Source organism: Onychomys torridus, chromosome 14 (genome assembly GCF_903995425.1).
Source record: "Onychomys torridus chromosome 14, mOncTor1.1, whole genome shotgun sequence".
Classification (NCBI taxonomy): Eukaryota; Metazoa; Chordata; class Mammalia; order Rodentia; family Cricetidae; genus Onychomys; species Onychomys torridus.
This window is the reverse complement of record NC_050456.1, coordinates 53352969-53373225: the sequence shown is the minus strand read 5'-3', so window position 1 is coordinate 53373225 and position 20257 is coordinate 53352969. Positions and strand designations below refer to the sequence as shown.

General features: G+C 51.8%; 1 protein-coding gene across 3 annotated transcripts in view; it reads left to right on the top strand.

Annotated features, from left to right (window-relative positions):
- The window catches only part of Ltbp2 (latent transforming growth factor beta binding protein 2), an 88255-nt gene that overhangs the window by 61806 nt on the left and 6192 nt on the right, over window positions 1-20257 (top strand). For 2 of the 3 annotated variants that reach the window (XM_036206008.1, XM_036206006.1), the window contains exons 11-27: window positions 804-968; window positions 1183-1398; window positions 2105-2124; window positions 3302-3341; window positions 4104-4217; window positions 5989-6117; window positions 6787-6915; window positions 10999-11118; window positions 14329-14448; window positions 15438-15560; window positions 15779-15904; window positions 16447-16572; window positions 17694-17816; window positions 17920-18048; window positions 18479-18601; window positions 19222-19353; window positions 19665-19790. In XM_036206008.1, the coding sequence (XP_036061901.1) occupies window positions 804-968; window positions 1183-1398; window positions 2105-2124; window positions 3302-3341; window positions 4104-4217; window positions 5989-6117; window positions 6787-6915; window positions 10999-11118; window positions 14329-14448; window positions 15438-15560; window positions 15779-15904; window positions 16447-16572; window positions 17694-17816; window positions 17920-18048; window positions 18479-18601; window positions 19222-19353; window positions 19665-19790 (2061 nt within the window). The remainder of the gene's footprint in view (window positions 1-803; window positions 969-1182; window positions 1399-2104; window positions 2125-3301; window positions 3342-4103; window positions 4218-5988; window positions 6118-6786; window positions 6916-10998; window positions 11119-14328; window positions 14449-15437; window positions 15561-15778; window positions 15905-16446; window positions 16573-17693; window positions 17817-17919; window positions 18049-18478; window positions 18602-19221; window positions 19354-19664; window positions 19791-20257) is intronic. The other variant, XM_036206009.1, reaches the window with a different exon arrangement.

Below are 20257 nucleotides of genomic sequence, written 5' to 3'. Positions count from 1 at the left end.
GATAATGGAACTGACCAGGATGCATCAGAATCATTAATTCTCAACTTTGGCTGTTGGTCTCCTCACTCCTCTGTCCTCTGACAGTCTGGTTTGCCCTCTACAGATTTAAATCCCTTTCAGTCTGGTTGGCCATATCTTTTCCTACTGAGATAATAAGCAGGAGGCTGTTTTTTAATACCCACTTGCTTTTAGCTCCACACGATGCATGGCTTCAGTGGTTGTTTTGTTTTGTTTTGTTTTGTTTTGTTTTGTTTTGTTTTGGTCTTGTGTATATGTGTGTATGTGTAGTGCTGGCCCTGAAATCCAGGGCTTTAGACATGCTAAGCAAGGGCTCTCACACTGAGCTACACACCCGGATTCAGTACTCCGTTGTTTAAGTAAATAAGCCATCCATGCATCCATTCAACGTGCATTATTAAGCAGCCATATACATCAGACACAGGGATGGCTCCGAGTGACAAAGACGACCCAGGCAAGGTCCCTGTTCTCGAAGCTCTCTGGCAAGCCTTTGGTACTCAATTCGTCCCGTCTTCCCAGCAAGGCTCTCTGTGGACCTCAGGGTGGAGACAAACAACCCTGTCCCCAGATCCTGCACTCACATAAGTGTGGGAACCTAGGGCCTAATCAGGCAGACACCACAAGGAGATATGGGAGCAGTCCACTGCGGCCATTCCTCCCAAAGCTCTAGTGAGCATCGGAACTTCCAGAGTGAGACATGAGCCAGGCTAGTCTCAGTGCCTGTGGCTGACCACACTTCTGCCCACTGGCCACCTGCCTGTTCCCACATGCCCTGTCTGTTGCAGCGGACAAGGCAGTCTCCATGCAACAGGGACTATGCTACCGGTCACTGGGGTCTGGCACCTGCACCCTGCCTTTGATACAACGGATCACCAAGCAGATATGTTGCTGTAGCCGTGTGGGCAAAGCCTGGGGCAGCAAGTGTGAAAAGTGTCCCCTGCCTGGCACAGGTAACCCCATCCTCACCCCAGTCCTGGTCACCAGGATACTTCTTTAAAGCCAGTGGCCATTTCCCCAGCCTGGATAGACCCCTTCAAGACAGAAGGCTCTGGGACTCTCCTTGCAGCCACAACTGTCTTGTCCCCTTGAGGGAAGGAGGGGGTAGGGGGCCCTGGCTTCTTGCAGGAATGGCATGGCTAGGTTCATCCTTTGTCGGTTTTTCAGAGGCCTTCAGGGAGATCTGCCCTGCTGGCCATGGTTATACCTACTCAAACTCAGACATCCGCCTGTCCATGAGGAAAGCCGAGGAAGAGGAACTGGCTAGCCCCTTAAGGGAACAGACACAGGAGATCAGTGGACCTCTGCCTGGGGCAGCAGAGAGGCAACAACTCCGGGCAGTCACCGACACCTGGATTGAGGCTGAGACCCTCCCTGACAAAGGTATCTGAGCTGGGGGAGACACCTCAGGATCCTCCTTACAGTTCCCTGCCTGGGCCTTAAACTCAGAACAGTAACTTCAGCACAGATGCCTAGGGCTCAGGATGTGTCAGCCAGGAAGAGCTTGAGTTCTCCAGCTAGTGCTCTGGAAACCACAGGGTCATGCCCGGGTCACGCAGTACAGGAGGCCAGGAAGCTGTTAGGACCAGAATTACTCCAAGAATCTGGGACAGAGAAGCAAGGACAGAACTCAGTGGCCATAGACGTGGGACACTAGCCCTAACAGAGGCAGCTCATTCCCTTCCTGGAAGTTCTCCCTTAGTTCATGGCCCAGAGCAGGGAAGATGGAGAGTAACCCGCGTGATCAGGACCACAGGCAGAAGGAGGTCTGTTATAGGTCTAATGAGGTTGGCTGAGGGGGACTTCTGTCCCTGGAGACCTGGAAGGAATGCAGGAGATTTCCTTTCTCCAACTGACAGGTGAGCTAGGCTACCTGTATGCTCTCCAGCCTTGGATTTCCCGGGTGGCCAGCCCCAAAAGAGAGTTGAAAGGCTGAGGCAGATAAAAAAGAGTTGCGCTCTCTGTGTTGTTCATCTTGCTGGGGATTGCAGGGTGGAGTGTAGATTGTGAGACAGTCATGCCCTGAGTGGAAGGGCAGAAGGTCACTGCCTCTCCTCCTGGAGTTCACGCTATTATCTTCTTTTCCCAGGTGACTCTCGGGCTATTCAGGTGAGTGAGTCTTCCTGCCAGGGAATTGGATTAGGGTGACATAGAGAATGACATAGACCCCGGGGAATAGTCTCAGGAGAGCAGAAAAGAAGGATGGAGTAAATATCAGAGTTCACTTGGAGAGATCACAAAGTTGAGTCAAGGACCCATTCGACTGTGGAGTTAGTCTTGACGGCCACCCAAGCTTGAGGCTGTGCGTGACACTTAGAACTGGTCCTGAGTCTGGCATGTTCTCTGAGATTGTTTAATATATACCCTCTGTGAGGAGCTCATGGGAAAGCAGAAGCTTGACTGAATACCTCAAACCATTTCACTGAGGAAAGGGCGTTTGGCCCCCTTCCCTGGGCCCAGAATCCCCCTGTGCATCCAAGACTGAGCATCTCTGAAGCCTCTAGAGGAGTGAATATGCTTTATGCTTCTCCAGTCCTTGACCAGTCTGTTGGTTCCTGCTCATCTCCTGATGATGATGAGCTAACCTGTCTCCATGCCCCATTTCTCATGCAGCCTTGATTTCCAGCTTAAGAACCATGTGCTGAAGCCAGGCATGGTGGTGCACACCTTTAATCCCAGCACTTGGGAGGCAGAGGCAGGTGGATTTCTGAGTTCGAGGCCAGCCTGGTCTACAGAGCAAGTTCCAGGACAGCCAGGGTTACACAGAGAAACCCCGTCTCAAAAACAAAACAAAAAACCACATGCTGTCCTCTCAAATCAAATCTTCCCATCTGTGTCTTCACAGTCCCAGCAATGTCCCAATGCCTTTCTGTCCTCTGTCCTGTGCTTCCCTGTGCCCCATCTGTCTCTGTCCATAGCTGTGGTGAGAGACACCAAGTGTCCTGGCTCCTGGCTTTGCCACACTGGCCTTGTGGCCCTGGATGATCTAATTAATCTGTTACTCCATCTATGACATGAGGATCGTAGCTCTGATAAATGCTATTGTTCCGCTGTGTGGCTAACACTGAGCTAGTAGAGGACATACATTTAACAGCTACAACATACAAGGAAGTGGAGCTGGTCAGTGAAGATTGTGGGTCGAAAATGCCTAGAGAATACACGCCAGCAGTAGAAACTCACTTAACTGAGAGAGCTGGACAGGAAGGAGGTGGGTTAAGTGAGGGAGAAAGAAACATGTCCTAGGTGTAAAGGATGCACCCCCTAAATAACCTCCCTTTCTGCACAGATCACAACCAGTGTTCCCCGTCTACCTGCCCGGATACCAGGTGAGTTCCTCCTGGAAGCTCCCAGGGAGAAGAAAAGGGAGAGAGGGAGAGACCTTAGTTTCAGTTGTGGAATGACTACCTGTGAACTGACCCGTGGGGTTCAGATCAGAGGTGGTGAGTGATACGGCATGTGAACACTCTTTCAAGGAACTCTGAGTCCCTGAGGGGACTGTGCGGTTAGTAAGAGATCCCAGGATGCTTTGCAAATCTTTCCCTACCCACCAAACTCTCTTAATCTCATGATGCCACTCAGCACGGAAATCAGGCCAAAGAGGAGGCCCTAGCTGAAGTAGCAGCCTGGTGGGGTCCCAAGCTCTTTCCTCCAGCGACCTTAGCTTACTTCCTGACCCTGAGCTGACCTCTCACCAGAGCTGGCCTCGGGGCCAAGGATGCTGAGTTCTCCCTGCCACGATGTGGACATGACACCGGCTGCCTCCCATGGCAACTGGGTGTTCTTGTACTTGCAGCACCATTTTGTAAACTGCAAGACGCATTACAAGTGAAAACCGAGTGTTAAATTGAGCATCGGGAGATGGGATGGCAGTTCTGCCTCCCGCAAGCTGGCCAGCCTCAGACAAGTAGCCATTTCTGCACTCCTCAGGTTTTTTGGCTACAAGGAGGGGGACCAGACATGCCAAAAGAGAGGGTAGATGGTGGAAGCCCTAGGTGCCACTTTTGGTTCTTGGGAGTCTGAACATCAGAGAACATAGAAAGGCCACTGCTAGCCAATGGGCTTGACTTCCTCCCCTCTGTCCTCTCCAGGGGAGGCCACCAGAAGACCGACACCATCGTTGCCTGGACAGGGCATTCCAGAGAGTCCAGAGGAAGAGAAAGTGACTCCCTCCAGTCATGTCCTGGTGACACAGAGTCCCCCAGGTAGCCGCAGTAGCCCTTGGAGGCTCTTTACCCCCACCTGTGGGAGGTGTAGTTGCCCAGAGCCAAACTGCAAGGCAGGACTCTGAATGGAGTTTCTCTTTTGCCTCTTCAACCACATGAATAGTCTCCAGCAACTCCAGCCTAGCTGTGGTCCTGGCCTGATCCTACAGAGGGCCACAAAGCCCACCTAGAAAAGACAGGAGACCTGCCTGGGCACTAACGTCCCATTGGAGGGATGGTCCTACTCAGAGGCCCCCAGGGAAGCTGTGGATGTTCCTGGAGCATTGTGGGGGGGGGGGCTTCTTGAAGAATGGGAGCTCATAGAGTAGGAGGCAAGGTGAGAGGGCACAGAGCCAGTGAGAGCCTTGGCAGTGACAGTCACCTGCCCACAGAATGGGTGTAACATAGTTACATTGCACTGTACTGAATCTGTATCTGGCTCCCTCTGACCAGCCATAGTGATGAGGGGTGGTGTGGGGCAGATTCCTGGCCTACCCACGGGGCTGTGGAATGTGCCTTCTACAAAGGCTCGTTGTCTGGGGACTTGGTTCAAGAGAAGCAAGGTTAACACTGTGGTATTGTCACGCTGTTTCCTATGCACCTGTGTGCCCCCTTGCCTGACCTCTCTAGGGGCTAGCTGTGCTCTCAGCTAGAGGGTCACCTTGAGTAGGAGTCAAGGTGACTAGAGCTCTGGGTTTCCTCCAGGGAAAGGGGAATGCCTGCAGCCTGGTGCAGAGAAAGTCACACGTGGGATGGGGGCTTGGCTTTCCTGAGAGTTCTCAGCTGGCCTCTCCCAGGACTCAGAGGAAATCTCCAGGGAGCATCCCCTTCCAAGCAGGCAGGAAGGGCCGAGTGCGTGGGGCTCAACTGGGGAGTGCTGAGATTGATAACTGAAATATTCCTGGAGGAAGGGCCATGGTACAGTGCAGCCAGGCTGGGCCCGGCAGTGGCCCTCAACCATGCAGGTGAAAAAGCCACCAGCAGCAGCTTCGATCTTGCGTCCGATCCAGCTGCTGGCCTGCCATCTTCCAACCTCACATTCGGAGCGGACATTTTGGAATCTGGCTGGGGACTGCTAGTATACAGGTTAAAGAGAAGATACCTGGCACACAGGCTGCTGTAGGCATTCAGTTCAGTGCACATTAGCAATGTGCCCCTCTGTGGACCAACCTGGGCCACTTCTGACCTACCCTGCTGAGCCTTCTGGGTTCTCTCAGAGTGATGGGGAAAGGAAGGGAGGCCTAGGCATATGGGTTATAGGATAAGACAACAAGGTGGACACAGTTGAAAACAGTGTTCCCTTATTGGTTCGTTCATTCATTCATAAGTGTTAGGTACTTCTCTAATATTAGAGATACAAGAAAAATAATCTAATTTCTTCAGTCTATGTAACCTATTCACTAGATCTGTCTGCCAGTCTGTGTGAAGACAGGTAAGAGTTTCTGGGGTGGGTGGCACTGGTCCTTTGGGCTGTGCCCAAATTGAGGGTAAGGGTGAGAGTAAGGAGGTCATTTGTACAGAGTATGGGTTGTTAGAAGCCATTAGGTCTCTGTCAGGAGGATGTACCCAGGTGGCTCAGAGACCAGGCACAGGTCCCATGAGTCTTCCGAAGCCACGTTATGCATTGGTACGAGAGGATATACTAAAGGTAGGTAGACTTCTAGTGGTTTTCTGAGGTCCCTGGACCTGTCCCTGCTCTCTCCCCACCCTGCTCTAGTGCCTTTGTGCACCCTTCCCTCAGGCATCACCTCTGCTCGCTCCGTCTCCACAGGCTTTGATCCATGTTTTGCTGGGGCCTCCAACATCTGTGGTCCTGGGACCTGTGTGAACCTGCCGGATGGATACAGATGTCTCTGCAACCCTGGCTACCGGCTCCACCCCAGCCAGGACTACTGCACCGGTATTTACAGGGTGACCTGTGTCTGCTGAGTGGTGGGGGCAAATAGGAACAGAGTGTGGAGACTGAGTCAAGAGGCCAGGCTGCATAAGATCCAAGTAAGGTACCGTGGTCCATGAGCTTAGAAAAGTAGTCCCTGTGGACACAGCTAACTAGATATTAATTTAGGCTAGGGCCAGGCTGTGAGGGCCATCAGACTCCAGGAGAAAGGTTCCCCAGCCAGAACTAGCATCCCACCCACCCCTCTGGAAGTGGCCATGTTTCTGCCTGCAGAGCTGATCAAGGCCTCACCAGGGCTGCCCCTTGGGGACATGTTTGAAACCAAGATAAGCCATCAGGTGCATCATTCCTGTCTGTTCGGTATTTTTGTGCAAAGGAGAAACCTTCACTGTGGGCTGGAGGGAGAGAGCAAATGACTGTGGAGCCACTGAGGAAGGGGAAAATGGGCAGGGAGGGGAACACTGACCGTCACCCAAGGACTCCTAAGAGGCCCTGGCAGGTTGGCCTGTGACTTGGGCCTTGGAGGCTTTCATCTCCACCTCTGCCTCCTCTGCTCCCTTGTCCCTCCCATGCCACACAGCACCATCCGCTAGTGTGGGCAGTTTGCTGGCGGATGCCCAGAGAAAGGCACTCTGGCCTCCGTGACCTCCTTCCCTGCCTCCTTCCGGTCAGATGACAACGAGTGTCTGAGGAACCCCTGCGCAGGAAGAGGGCGCTGTGTCAACAGTGTAGGTTCCTACTCCTGTCTTTGCTACCCCGGCTACTCACTAGCCAGCCTGGGAGACACACAGGAGTGCCAAGGTAAGCCAGACCTGCCTTAGGCCTGGGATGGGCATAGGACACCACCTCTTGGCTAGGCCCGACAGTGGGGTGGAGGAGGAGGCAGGCATGCAGAGTGTGACCAGAGGGGAGTGCCAGAGCCACCGGAAAGCAGGCAGTACTCTGGCCTTGATCTGGGAGCAAGCTGAGCTTATACTGGGATCACAAGGAGGAAGAGGAATCCAAGAAATGGCAATATTTGCAAGGCTTCAAGGAATTGTGTGGTTGGGGCCAAGAAGAGGCCAGAGACTTGGCTGGTGATGGGGACCAAAAGCCAGGTCTCAAGTGACAGGGAAGCTTTCCTTTGGGCGGATGAGGGTGACCCATGAGGATTGGAGCTTGGACTTTCAGCAGACTGGGAGACATTTGGGAGAAGAGTTCTGGTCCCCAGCAGTGGGGACACCTGCAGCAGGCTTCCTGTATGCCTTAGTTAGGGTGACTGTTGCCGTGACAAAACACCATGGCCAAAAGCAACTTGGGAGGAAAGGGTTTATTTGGTTTACGTATCCTGAATCACAGTCTGTTGAGAAAGTCAAGGCAGAAACTCAAACAGGGGAGGAACCCGAGGCAGGATAAGGAGGGTTTCTTACTGGCTTCTTCATGGCTTGCTCAGCTACCTTTCTTATAGAGCCCAGAGCCACTGGCCCAGGGTCACCCCACTCACAACGGGCGGTGCTCTCCTGTATCAATCACCAATTAAAAAAATGCCTTACAGGCTTGCCGACGGTCTGATCCTGTGGAAGCATTTTCTCAACTCCAGCCCCTTCCTCTCTGATGACTCTAGCTTATCAAGTTGATGTAACACTAGCCAGCACACCGTGCAAACCCTTTTATGACATAGCACGCGCCCGTACATTTTTATGCATAAGTTCATGAAGAAATAAGGACGTATTTTCCACACAGGGCCTGGGGACCCAGAAGTAGTTGGGAAACTTTCGCCTGGAGAATGGCACTGTCTGTTCTTGGGGCTCACATTTCCAGCACCAGTCAGAGGCTTGGCCATGATCACAGCCCCCCGCCCTCCACCCCTCGGCATGGCCATGGAGTAATGAGTCCTTCCATTGGCAGAGATCTCCTCAGTGTCTGATTCCAAGGATCTGGCCTTGAGAATCCAAGTCCTCACTTCATGTTGTGAGGGAAAGCAGACAGAGAAGCCAACTTAATGGGAGTGTGAGGGAACCAGGTCAGTGAGTACTCAGTGAGTACTCCAGCTCGGACTGAGTGGCCAGGTACCAGGCCCTGTGCTAAAGGTCTGCAGACAATCAATGCATGAGCAAGAACAATGACAGTGTCAAGTTAGATGAGCAAGGAACTGGCCATAACAGAGAATTTGGGAAGGTTTCCATGATGGGGTACTTGAACTGGCGTAGACTAACAACAGCTCCCGTTTAATGAGCACTTACTATACCCAGAACCATCCTAAGCACTTTATTATATAAAGCCCATCATTCCAACCCTTGCAGGCCTTACTCACACTTTATACCTTAGCAAAGGAAGCTTTGAAAGGTGAGCTGAAACACCCACAGACGTTACACCTAGGTCTAGCCGCATTGGACATAGATTCAAAGTCACACCATCTCCAAAGCAACCATTTCTGCATAGGCCAGCAGGGGGGCAGGCCTGGCATGTCCTGGGAATTACAGTGAAGTCAGGGTGACTAAAGTGTGTTAGCAGAAGTGGCGGCAGGTGAGGCCAATCTGTGAAGTGACTCCGGTGCTGGGCTGGAGTACTTGGCCATTGTCCTGTGGGCAGTGGCTGCCAGGAGGGTTGTTTAGGGTAGATGGTTCTGACATCTGGCTGTTGGGAAGGAGGTGACGAGTATTACAGTACTCGGAGCAGCGTGGCAGAGCCAGGGGAAAGGCAGGGAACACGGGCTTTCCAGGCTTCCTGCAGCCTGGGTGGGTGCTGTGGCCAGAGGGAGTCTGGGAGTCTGGGAGCTGGCCATAGGCAAATTATGACTACAGGGAACGGTATTGCCAAGACTGGCCCAGACAAGAGGCTCTGTCCTGTGCCAGCCTGGTGTCCGGATGTCTCTGCCAGCTGTAGAAATGGGAGGAACCTGAGGTCAGCCTAAGTCCTTCGACTGCTGGGACTTGGCTGCCACTTGAAGGCCCTAATCCAGCTTAGCATCCACTTTCTAAATTTTGCCTGTCTCTCAGTGTTTCATTATTTTAATCTAGCATTGATTCATATGTATAAATTAATCACTCTAAACCATTACAAGTTTTAACTGAATTTAAGTAGAAATAAATGTAAGTCATTTAAATATTAAGGATTTATTTAAGAGTTTGCATATAACATGCCTTGGAATAAGTGTGCATCTTTGCACTCTGGCCTTTGGGTCACCTCATCTGTGAACTGCTTACTCCTCTCTTTTGCTTGTTTCCCCAAGTGTGGTTGTGGTTTTTTTCCTCGTGGCTTTTTGGGTGTCCCTTGTGTTTTCTATTACATCTTATTGGTTTTATGTATGTCAGGGTGTTCATGTGGAGGTCAGAAGACAGCGTTCATGTGGAGTTGGTTCTCTCCATCTTCATGTGGGTTCTGGGGATAGAACTCAGGTTTCCGTGCTTGGTGGCTAACTCTTGCCCACTGAGCCATTGCTGGCCCCCTTTATTTGCATTATTTTGATGCGTTGTGGTTTTGTTACGTCACAAAGATATTGTGCACTTTACTTACCTTTTCCAGGATGCTTTCCCCCACCAGGGCTCGTCTTTGCGTGGCTACCAGGAACCCACTTCTCCATTTCCATTTTTCTCTGCAAACCTGCACTATGTGTTTATTAAGCAGTGCTTCTGGCTTCCCCATTTTTTCCACCAGGTTTCCACTTTTTGCTCTGCCTTCCAGTTCCTTCTCTTTTCTTCGGCTGTTGGCAGTAGAGCTTCCGGGAGTTCGGACAGCTGTTTCTGAATTCCCTGGAGAGTTGAGGCCTGGAAGGTTCCTGGGTCTGCCCTACACCAAAGGCCAGCATCTCTGTGGGAGCCGAGGAGGGTGCATGTGGCGGGCCTGCCAGAGGCTCCTCTGTGAACTGGAGTGATAGGAAGCATGGCTGTGGTGGAAGCTCCCTGGTTTCTAGGGGTCGGTTGATGCCTGAGTGACGCTAACAAACAAAATTCCTCTGTGTTTCCTGCCAGCCAGACACTTCTCTCAGCTCTTTGCCTCTCATTCAGTCTGTACAAGGACTCTGTGAAGTATCTGAACCAGAGCTAGAGGGGGGAAAAGATGAGGCCCTGATGGGTGTGGGGGTGGAGCCAGGGAGTGGTCACAGGACAGAGCGGGTATACTGAGCCACTGTGTGAAATGGGAATAGGAATCCGCTGGTCATCAGGAGGGGAAAGACACTCCCAGCAGAGGCATGTGTGTGAACAGAGATTTGAAGACTGGACTCATGGGAATCTGCCATAGCTAAGATTGTACCAGAGAGCATGTGTGAATACAGCAGGGCTGGGGCCAGGTCCTAACTGCAAATGGGGTTGGAGGTAGCAAGGTGTGACTCAGGGGAGTGGCCTGACCCAGATCGGGCTCTAGAGTGGGAGCTGTCAGCTTTCCTGTTTGCCCTGCATATGAGCTCCTTCCCTTTTCTCCTTTATTGGCAGTAGAGCTTCTCAGAGGAGGGGGTCAGTGTGCTTTGGATGATGATATAAGCCATGCGTTACAGACCCTTGGCTGCCTGCAATGCTCTCTGTCCTTCTAAGAAGGTCTATCCTTAAGAAGACTCCAAGTGGTAGTAGACCCTGTGTCTACTGTCCTAGTGCTGGAGCAGGCAGAACCCCTCGGATCATACTATGTGGACTGATACCTGACCCCAAACCCAGGCCTTACATCAGGAGGAGAAAGTTACAAGGGCTCCCATGGGCCCTAGAAGTAGCTATCCCTGGGAGAAAAGAACTCAAGGGGCTGTGGGGGTCTGACCAGCCTGACAGCTGACCTAAGAATCCCTCCATCAATCCTACTGCAGCGAACATGGCTTCCTTACCTAGCAGCCTCGTTTGTCGCCTCTGGAAAGGATGCCTCAGGACCCCCTCCCCAGGGCTGGCTTTGACTCGGGACCATCCTGTGTGTTTGCAGACATAGATGAGTGTGAGCAGCCCGGGGTGTGCAGTGGTGGGCAATGCAGCAACACGGAGGGTTCATACCACTGTGAATGTGATCGGGGCTACATCATGGTCAGAAAAGGACACTGCCAAGGTAAGGCGTGAGAATAACGGGTCAGCCACTGCCCTCCACACGACGCACCATCAGCTCACCCTCTAGCTCCCCTCCACAGAGTCCCTTGACACTAAGCCAATTCCCACTGGTCTATGAATCCCTGAGCCCTCCTGTCTTTGGGGTGATACATCAGCATCCTGTATGCCCCCAGTTGCAGGGAAGTACAAATCTATGTGACACCACAGGAATGAACATCTTCATCCACCTCTGCCTCACCACCTTGGAAAATGTGTTCTCTTTGTATATAGCAGAGGAAGAGCTGATCTCTCTGGCCCCTTTAGTCTCCTTACTAAAGCTTGTTAATATATAAACTCCCAGAGGATGGACCATGTCTCTAGACAACCTGTGCATGGGCACCCAACAAATGCTGGTTGATGAATGAATTCAATAGATCTCCCCTTTCCCACGTACAGCTAAAAGATGGTCTCGGACATTGCTAACTAGTCTCCTTGTAGACAGGTTCGGACCTGCCACTATCACTAACCAGGTAAGACATTATCCTGTCTTACCTGGTTCCAGAGAGTCCTGGAGTAAGGAGTGAGCTTGTGGACCTTGTGAAGGGGAGACCTTTCCCCAGTCCGTTTACCAGGGAAGCAAAGTCCTGGGATAACTAAGCAAAGAGGGACCTTAGCTATAGATATAGAACAAACTGTCTTCACCCCCAGTGCCTCACCTTCACTCAGGGCTCCCTTCTTAGTGCCTTTCCACCTAAAATTCAGGCCTGGGCATGATCCAAGCTGGAACCCACTCCCTTGTCCTTATTAGGTCAATAGAAACAAGACAACTTGGCATTTACAGGAGAATGCAGAGTGAATACAGTACTTGATAGGTCTCTTCTATGTGCCAGCTGTCATTAGGCATCACAGTACTGTGCATCTAACATCAGGACTTACTAAACAGAAAAGTAAAACTGGAGGAAATGAACCAGGAAATGCCAGAGCATTGAAAAGATCAGGTTTAGACTAACCGTCTGCATTCAGGGCACAGGCTCCAGAGCAGACAGGTCTGGGTTGTATTAATGTTTCATGTTTGCAAATGGGAATTGCCACACTCATCTCAGAGGACTGGTCAGCTAACATACACAAGATGCGCAGAACCACCTCCAGCACACTGTAAGACCCTCTCTCTATCATGTCCCGACTCCCCCACAACCATGCCCAACTCTGGATGGCTCTGTCCCATCAGGAGGAAAGATTCTAGACAGACACCTCATCTGGGAGGTCAGGCTGAGTTCTTGGCCCTGGGCAGACACTCTGGGGCTGTTGAAAGAATGATGTAGTTTGTACACTTCTCTGGGTTTCCATCAGTAACCACAGACTCTGCCCATCACCCCAGGAGCCCAGTCAATTTCCCTCTCTCTTTCTTCTGTCTCCAACGAAGAAACTACTCTGTCCACGGAAACCTGAAGTCTCTGGTGAGAGACTGTGAGGTCTGGACAGTGGCCTGTGCAGCAGTCTCAATGACATTTCCATCATACCCAGGACCCTGGGTTCCCATGGACAGAGAGCAGACTCTCCTTTACAATGCCATGGCCTTAGCTGTCCCCCACTCTCACCCAGGGACCCCTGAACTTCTGGCTCCCGCCTACCACTCCCACTTCATACTCTCACCAGGAACACAGGTGAGTACCCTCACCGTTCCCCACACAGAGACTGGTCCCTGGGAAGATGCCCAGGCATCCTCCCAGAGTATGGCTGGCAGACTCACAAATTAGTCCCTGTGTGGCCATTCCTTGGATCCCTTTAGCTGTCTCCTTAGCAGCCTTTTACTAAGAGGATAATGTGTATTATTTTAGGCACACTGTTTCATCTTTTGGTCAGCAAACATTTGTTGAGTGCCAGCTGTGTGTTAGCCACAGGCTGGGAATACAGCAATAAATGGTTCCCCAAACAAACCAGAATATTGGAATCTACCAAGGCATTCCATAACCTTAGATTGAAAGTCCAACTCTTGACTAGGCAGAAGAGTCTCTACGGGTGACAGGCTTCACTTTAGCTACTGTTGAGTTCTATGGAACAGTCTCAGGTTGTCCGCCGATGAAGTCCACTCCATCCAGAATTTTCCTCTGCCTCCCTTGATCAGCTTGTCCAACGGCCCAGTTCTGTGCTCTCCCATTCAGGAGAGGCTTCCCTGGCTCAGGTGGAGACTAAGGCTTCCCTGGCTCAGGTGGAGACTAAGGCTGCTCTGGTCTTCCGACCTCTCTCTCTTTCTCCCTAAAAGACTTCTCACATTTTAACAACACTGCGATTCCCTGGGGCTCTGCTCTAAGAAGAAACCCCCGGAAGGAGCAGAGCAGCTTGCGTTAGGTTCTGCTTCACTGACAACAAGCCCCAAAGTCAGTCACAGAGGACACAGTCCATCTCATCGGCGTCTGGTGTCTACCAAGAATCGGTTGAGAACTCTGATCCAGGCTTCCTTACTCTGGCACTAGACTGAAAGAATAGCCGGGGTCTGGAATATGCCCAGTCCCCATGAAAGAAAGAGAGAAAGAGAGAAAGAGAGAAAGGAAGGAAGGAAGGAAGGAAGGAAGGAAGGAAGGAAGGGAGGGAGGGAGGAAGAAGACACTCAAGAGTTGCATGCAGTGAAATGCTTTGGTTCACAAGCTACCTACGTCATATCCACTCATACCTCATGGGCTAGCACTAATCTTTTGGTGCCACCCAACCACAAGGGACCCGGAAGCAAAATCATACCATGACCCAAAAATGAAGATATAGGCTATGTTTTGAAGATTAGTAAATTCCATATCTCCTAAATGCCCAGCATCTAACACCTTCCACGGATGTACCTGACACTGCAGGTAGGGCAGACTCTGGGCCCTTTCCTCTTGGCAAATGCAATCTTCCTACCTTGCCTGATGTCACCACGGGTGGTATGAAGGACTGTCCCAAACAATCCAGGCTGAAACATGCAGCTCTCTGACTTCCTACAGCTAACAGTACCCACAGCCTACTGCAGTGACCTGGGGAGCCTTTCCATTTTTAAATTCTTTCGTTTACCTCTGCTCTAGGATTGTGAGTGGGAGGTGGGGTTGGGAACACAGGGCAACTCATGTTTTCCTAGTGTTCACCTATATGGAAGTTGACATTCTATTTCTCCATACAGGGTAGGGTCAAAGATTTGCAGACATGAAATACCCATGGGTTGTGGTTCTCGGAGATGACCAAGGGAGGGACTGTTGTTTTGTAGATATCAATGAATGCCGTCACCCTGGTACCTGCCCTGATGGGAGATGCGTCAACTCCCCTGGCTCCTACGCTTGTCTGGCCTGTGAGGAGGGCTACATAGGCCAGAGTGGGAGCTGTGTAGGTAAGCGCTGATTGCCAAGGCACTGAGAGGCTATTTGGGTTTGGGATGGCTGGTTGAGCACACTCACACAGAGGGGAAGAGGTGGGCAGACAGAAATGGCTTAGAGGGTATTGTCCCCATCATCCGGTTGCATTCTCGGATGATGCTGAGCATGGCGTGGGTGTGCTTCTGTTACGGGACTCTGCCCTCTGAATCAGCTAGGGTGGGGCCCTTCACTGCTGCTTAGCCACATCCGTTCTGAGGCTCTATCCCAAAGTTCCAGAAGCTTCTGTGGACCAGGATGGAAAGCTTCAGGGTCTTGGGCTGGATGGTGGCGAGAGCCAGCCACCAGGCCCTCTGCTTTCACTACATCAGGAAGCTACACGCTAAATAGCAGTGGTGCTTCTTGTTCCCAAAACAACTCTGTGTCAGTGGGAAGAGGAGTATTCTTTCCCTCAGCCCCCGCAGGGAAAAAGGCCCAAGGTTCTGATGCCAGGAGGGGCCATGTTTTGAATAGAGCTTTGAGATTTTTGAGAGGGCAGATGGTTCCCAGGCCCTTAAGACAGCCACAGCCACCCAAGCATGGCCTGGCCTCTCTCCACACTGCCCACCCATGTACTGAAACTGTTTTTTTGAGTGTGGAACATGGTTTGTTGGTAGCAGGTAAGAGACTAGAGAGTCAGACTCACAATGGAGTGAATCAAGGGTCTCGGGCACCTTATTTCTAGTGTTCTAGGTGGCTTTGTTTTTCCAGGGCTAGGCAGGGTGTTCTATATTACTGAGGAGCTGAGGGGCTGAGGGGGCTGAGGATCACTCAGAAGGGTATGACCCTGCTTTGCCTAGATGGAATGAAGGAGCATGACTTTGCAGCTCTCCAAGGTTGGCCTACAGTCCCTCTGAAGGCTGTTTCCATGGACTCATAATGGAGATGGTCTAGGCTTGCTAGAGTAGGGAGGGAGCAGTACAGGAAGAGAGGAGGCCAATGCCCCCATCTTGGACTTTATCCACAGATGTGAATGAGTGTCTGACTCCCGGGATCTGTGCCCATGGAAGCTGCATCAACGTGGAAGGCTCCTTTAGATGCTCTTGTGACCCGGGCTATGAGGTCACCCCAGACAAAAAGGGCTGCCAAGGTACAAAGATGTAGCACCATTCTCACACTGGCAGACCAGCCTGTAGCATCTTTCCCTCTGCATGCCAACCCCTGAAGCCACTTCTGAATTAGCCCACCAGGCCCAAGACCTACCCTGCTCTTGCCAAAACCTGTCCTTTCGACCCTCCCTGACCACCTATGGGTCTCTGGCATGTCTGCTCTGCCGAATCCCATACAGCACTCAATGGCCTGTTTCAGATGTGGATGAGTGCACCAGCCGAGCCTCGTGCCCCACGGGCCTCTGCCTCAACACTGAGGGCTCCTTCACCTGTTCAGCCTGTCAGAGTGGGTACTGGGTGAACGAAGATGGTACTGCCTGTGAAGGTAATACAAGACAGACAGGGACAGTATAAGCCTTCCTCCCTCTTAAAGAATATCTCTCGGTCTTCTAGCCTTGGGTTGATCCCGGGGTCTCCAGATGAGGTCAGAGGGAACTTTGGGGGACTTGACCCCAAGACAGCTCCTACTGTCATAACTTCCAAATTCAGAGATGAGACAGATGGTCAGACTAGAGAGAGGCTAAAGCTACATATAACGGTGCACACCTATAACCCCAGCACTGGGGGGTAGAAACGGAGATCAGGAGTTCGAGGCCAGTCTCAGCTACATAGTGAGTTTGAGGCCAGCCTGAGCTATATGACACCCTATCTCAAAAGAGGTAATCTGGGGGTAGGGTTACCCATGGAGCTTTCTAGGAAGGAAGGGTGGGGTTGTATGTCATAGAATATGGCCAGGGTTTGCCCTTGTCTAGAGGCCCAGAGTAGTCTTCAAACTCAGAGATTGGCAGGAGGTGATAGGAGGGAAGGCTTCAGGGGCGGGCGGGACTGCCCTCCTGGGTCCGTGGCCACAGTCCTCTGTCTGCCTAGACCTGGATGAATGTGCCTTCCCTGGAGTCTGCCCCACAGGAGTCTGCACCAACACTGTGGGCTCCTTCTCGTGCAAGGGCTGTGATAAAGGCTACCGGCCCAGTCCCCTGGGCAACACCTGTGAAGGTAAGAGACCCCTCCCTCCCTGGGAGGAGAACACAGACGGGACACCGTAGACTAACCGAGCTCCCCCTTAAACCTAGGATAGTGGGCTGGGGGACACCTATTCCTACCTTCTCCCCGAAAGCAGTCAGGAAAATGGCTAGAAAGAAACCCGGGTCTCACTGCCGTGAAGGCGCTGGTGCACAGGCCACAGGGTCCCAGCAGCAACAAGGGACAAGAGACCCATGGGGTTTCTTGGGCCTTGGCCTAGACCCTTGAGACTCTCTGTCACGACAAGATTCTAGAGCAGTGGTTCTCAACTGGGGGGGGGGGGTCAAAGGACCCTTTCACAGGAACCACGTAAGACCATCAGAAAACAGATACTTATGTTATGATTCATAACAGTAGCAAAATGACAGTTATGAAGTAGCAATGAAAATAATTTTATGGTTGGGGTCATCACAACCTGCAGGACTGTATTAAAGGGTCACAGCATTAGGAAGGTTGAGAACCACGGCTCTAGAGTGTCCGCTGTGCTTTGCAATAGTGTTGATAATGCCTATAATCCCAACACTTGGGAAGCCTTGTCAGGAAGATGAAAAGTCCAAGGCCAGCCAGGCTACAGAAGGAGGGGGGAGGGGGGAAACGGGGAGGGGCAGGCCAGGTGTGATGCACATAGGAGATAGAAACAGGAGAATCAGGAGTTCAAGGTCATCTTTGGCTATCTAGCAAGTTAGAGGCCAGACCAGTGTTAACTACAGGAGATCCTATCTCAAAACCAACTCACAATCAAGCAAAAGAGAGTTTCTGTTACCTTCTCAGGTTCCTGGTATCTGTTTCTTTGGTTTAACTCCCATTGCTTCTCAGTCAAGACAGGGGATGGAGGCTTTGGTTACCCTAGGCCAGGACTATCGGCGTGAGGAAGCCCAACCAGAGCCGGGTCAAATGGAAACATCTGTTGTCATCCTCTCCCATGGCTCTTTCCTTAGCTTCTCCGGGAATAGAGATGAACATTGCAAGCCCCTTCCCCTCATCACAGATCCCCTCCCCTCAGGCAGGTGGTAGGGCCTCTAGAGATATTTCCCTTGAGCCTGTCCTTGGAAGGTGCCACCACCAGCTGCCTCCTCCCCTGTGTGGCCCCACAGATGTGGACGAGTGTGAAGGTCCCCAGAACAGCTGCCTTGGAGGCGAGTGCAAGAACACAGAAGGTTCCTACCGATGCCTCTGTCCCCAGGGCTTCCAGCTGGCCAATGGCACCATGTGTGAGGGTGAGTACCCCAAGTCTCCCCATCAAGAAGGATGGGCACAGTGAGTATCTGCAGAGGTGAGGACACCCCTAGAGAGACCCACTTCTCCTCTTTGTCCCGGCAGACATGGACGAGTGTGCTGGGGAGGAGGAACACTGTGCTCCTCATGGCGAGTGCCTGAACAGCCAGGGGTCCTTCTTCTGCCTCTGTGCACCTGGCTTTGTCAGTGCTGAGGGGGGCACCAGATGCCAGGGTAAGACATCAGTGTGGCCATGTCTAAGGTCCGCCAGCATGGGTATTAGAGGCTGTGTCTAGAATCCCACCTGAATGCCATTACTGAAGTGAATAGTTCGCTCACAGCCTACCCACGGAGGAGAAAATGGGAAGGCTGGGGAGATGTGAAAGATCCAGGGTTGTAAGGAAGGACTCAGGGTCTATAGGGGGACGTCCCTGTGATGTGGCAGACACGCATGCTCTCCAGTCTTAGTGTCACCCTTCTGCTAACAGAGCCCCAGCCCTAAAGCCTCCCCACAGCATGGCCTGGACAGTCCTCCATTTTCCTCCCCTGAGCTTCTCCTTGACTCTCGTACGGGTTCCTCGAGGTCCAAAGGAAGCAGCTCAGGGCTCTAACAAGCTCTAAAGACAGCCATGGCTGCATTGGCTAACTGCTGTCTCTGTCCTAGATGTTGATGAGTGTGCAGCCTCAGACCCATGTCTGCGAGGGCATTGTGTCAACACAGAGGGCTCCTTCAACTGTCTGTGTGAGCCTGGCTTCCAGCCCTCCCCAGACAGTGGAGAGTGTGTGGGTAAGGACTCTAGGGATCGGATGGGACCCTGCCTCACCTCTGTCCACCTCTGTCCCTGTGTGGTCCTTAGCTCCCTGGAACATGGAACACAGCTTCCTAGGAAATACAGCATTTTCTACAGGATCCAAAGTTCAATGCATTTATTGAGATTCTGATGACCCAAGGCTGGCATAATAAAGACAATCATAGTCTTTGTGCCAGCAGAGGACACAATGTAGTTTTAAAAGCCAAATACATTCAGCAGATATTCAACAATGGCTATGCTCAATGTCTTTTGGTAGGACCAATGGTTATAGATGATCTTGAAATTGAATACGGGAGATAAATGTTGAAGAAAGCTCCTTGAACCCCACTGTGGTGAAAATGGCAGGGTGCTCTGCTGGGGATCAGAAGGGAGGAGGCTGGGTGCTCAGAGCTTCCCCAATGGGCTGTAGTGCTCTTCCTAAGTGCTCAGCCGCACTGGGTTGGGGAAACTATCCTGAATTAATCTGCTGGGAGTGAGATGAGCATAATAATTTGAAACGGACCAAGGACCTCAAAAGTTGTGGGATATTGAGCTTGTAATGTCAGCAAGGTGGGGTGAGAACAGTAACCTAGCCACACATCTGCTCTGGGGACAGATATTGATGAGTGTGAGGATGAGGAAGACCCAGTGTGTGGAGCCTGGAGGTGTAAGAACAGCCCTGGTTCCTACCGCTGTGTCCTGGGCTGCCAGCCTGGCTTCTACATGGCCCCGACTGGAGACTGCATTGGTGAGTAGGAACAGGGAGGGAGAGGAGGGAGGGCCAAGGAAAGCTGTGGACATCTGGTTTTCCTTGCATTGAACTAGAAACAATTTCTCCCGAGGATACTGTTTGAGCAGTTGTTTGGAATTTGTGTAGTTTCCATACAGAGAAGCTTACAAAGAAATTAAGAGGAATGTTACAGTTATAGCTTTCTTGTGCTGGGTCCAGGGGTTGTTTGTTTGCAAATCTTGGTGTTAATAGACCAGATAAATAAGTACTCCCAGCAAACAGAGAGAGCATGCATACCCTCCTCTACCCTAGTCTCCATTATCCCACAGACATAGACGAATGTGCCAACGACACTCTGTGTGGGAGCCACGGCTTCTGTGATAATACAGACGGTTCCTTCCGTTGCCTGTGTGACCAGGGCTTCGAGACCTCACCCTCAGGCTGGGAATGTGTTGGTGAGAAGCCTGCGGGCTACCCAAGGTCTGGGCTAGGAAAGGCCCTTGGGCCCTTCTCATTTCTACCAATTTTTGTCTTTCTTGAAAGGACATGGTACCCTCTCCCAAAACATTCATGTTTACATGGCTCCATGACAGGACCCCAAAGGGTGGGCAAGGGAAAGAGGATTCCCCTCCAGCTAGCATTGCTGCTGGGCTGGTAGGAGAATGTCAATCCTGCCCCAGAAGGGGCGAGCACAAAAGGGAAGAGACCTCGAGCAGTGGTGGCGCACGCCTTTAATCCCAGCACTCGGGAGGCAGAGGCAGGTGGATCTCTGTGAGTTCGAGGCCAGCCTGGTCTACAAAGCGAGTTCCGGGAAAGGCGCAAAGCTACACAGAGAAACCCTGTCTCGAAAAACAAACAAACAAACAAAAGGGAAGAGACCTCCTGCCCCACTCACTTCCCTGGAGAACTTGGGGGCTCAAGA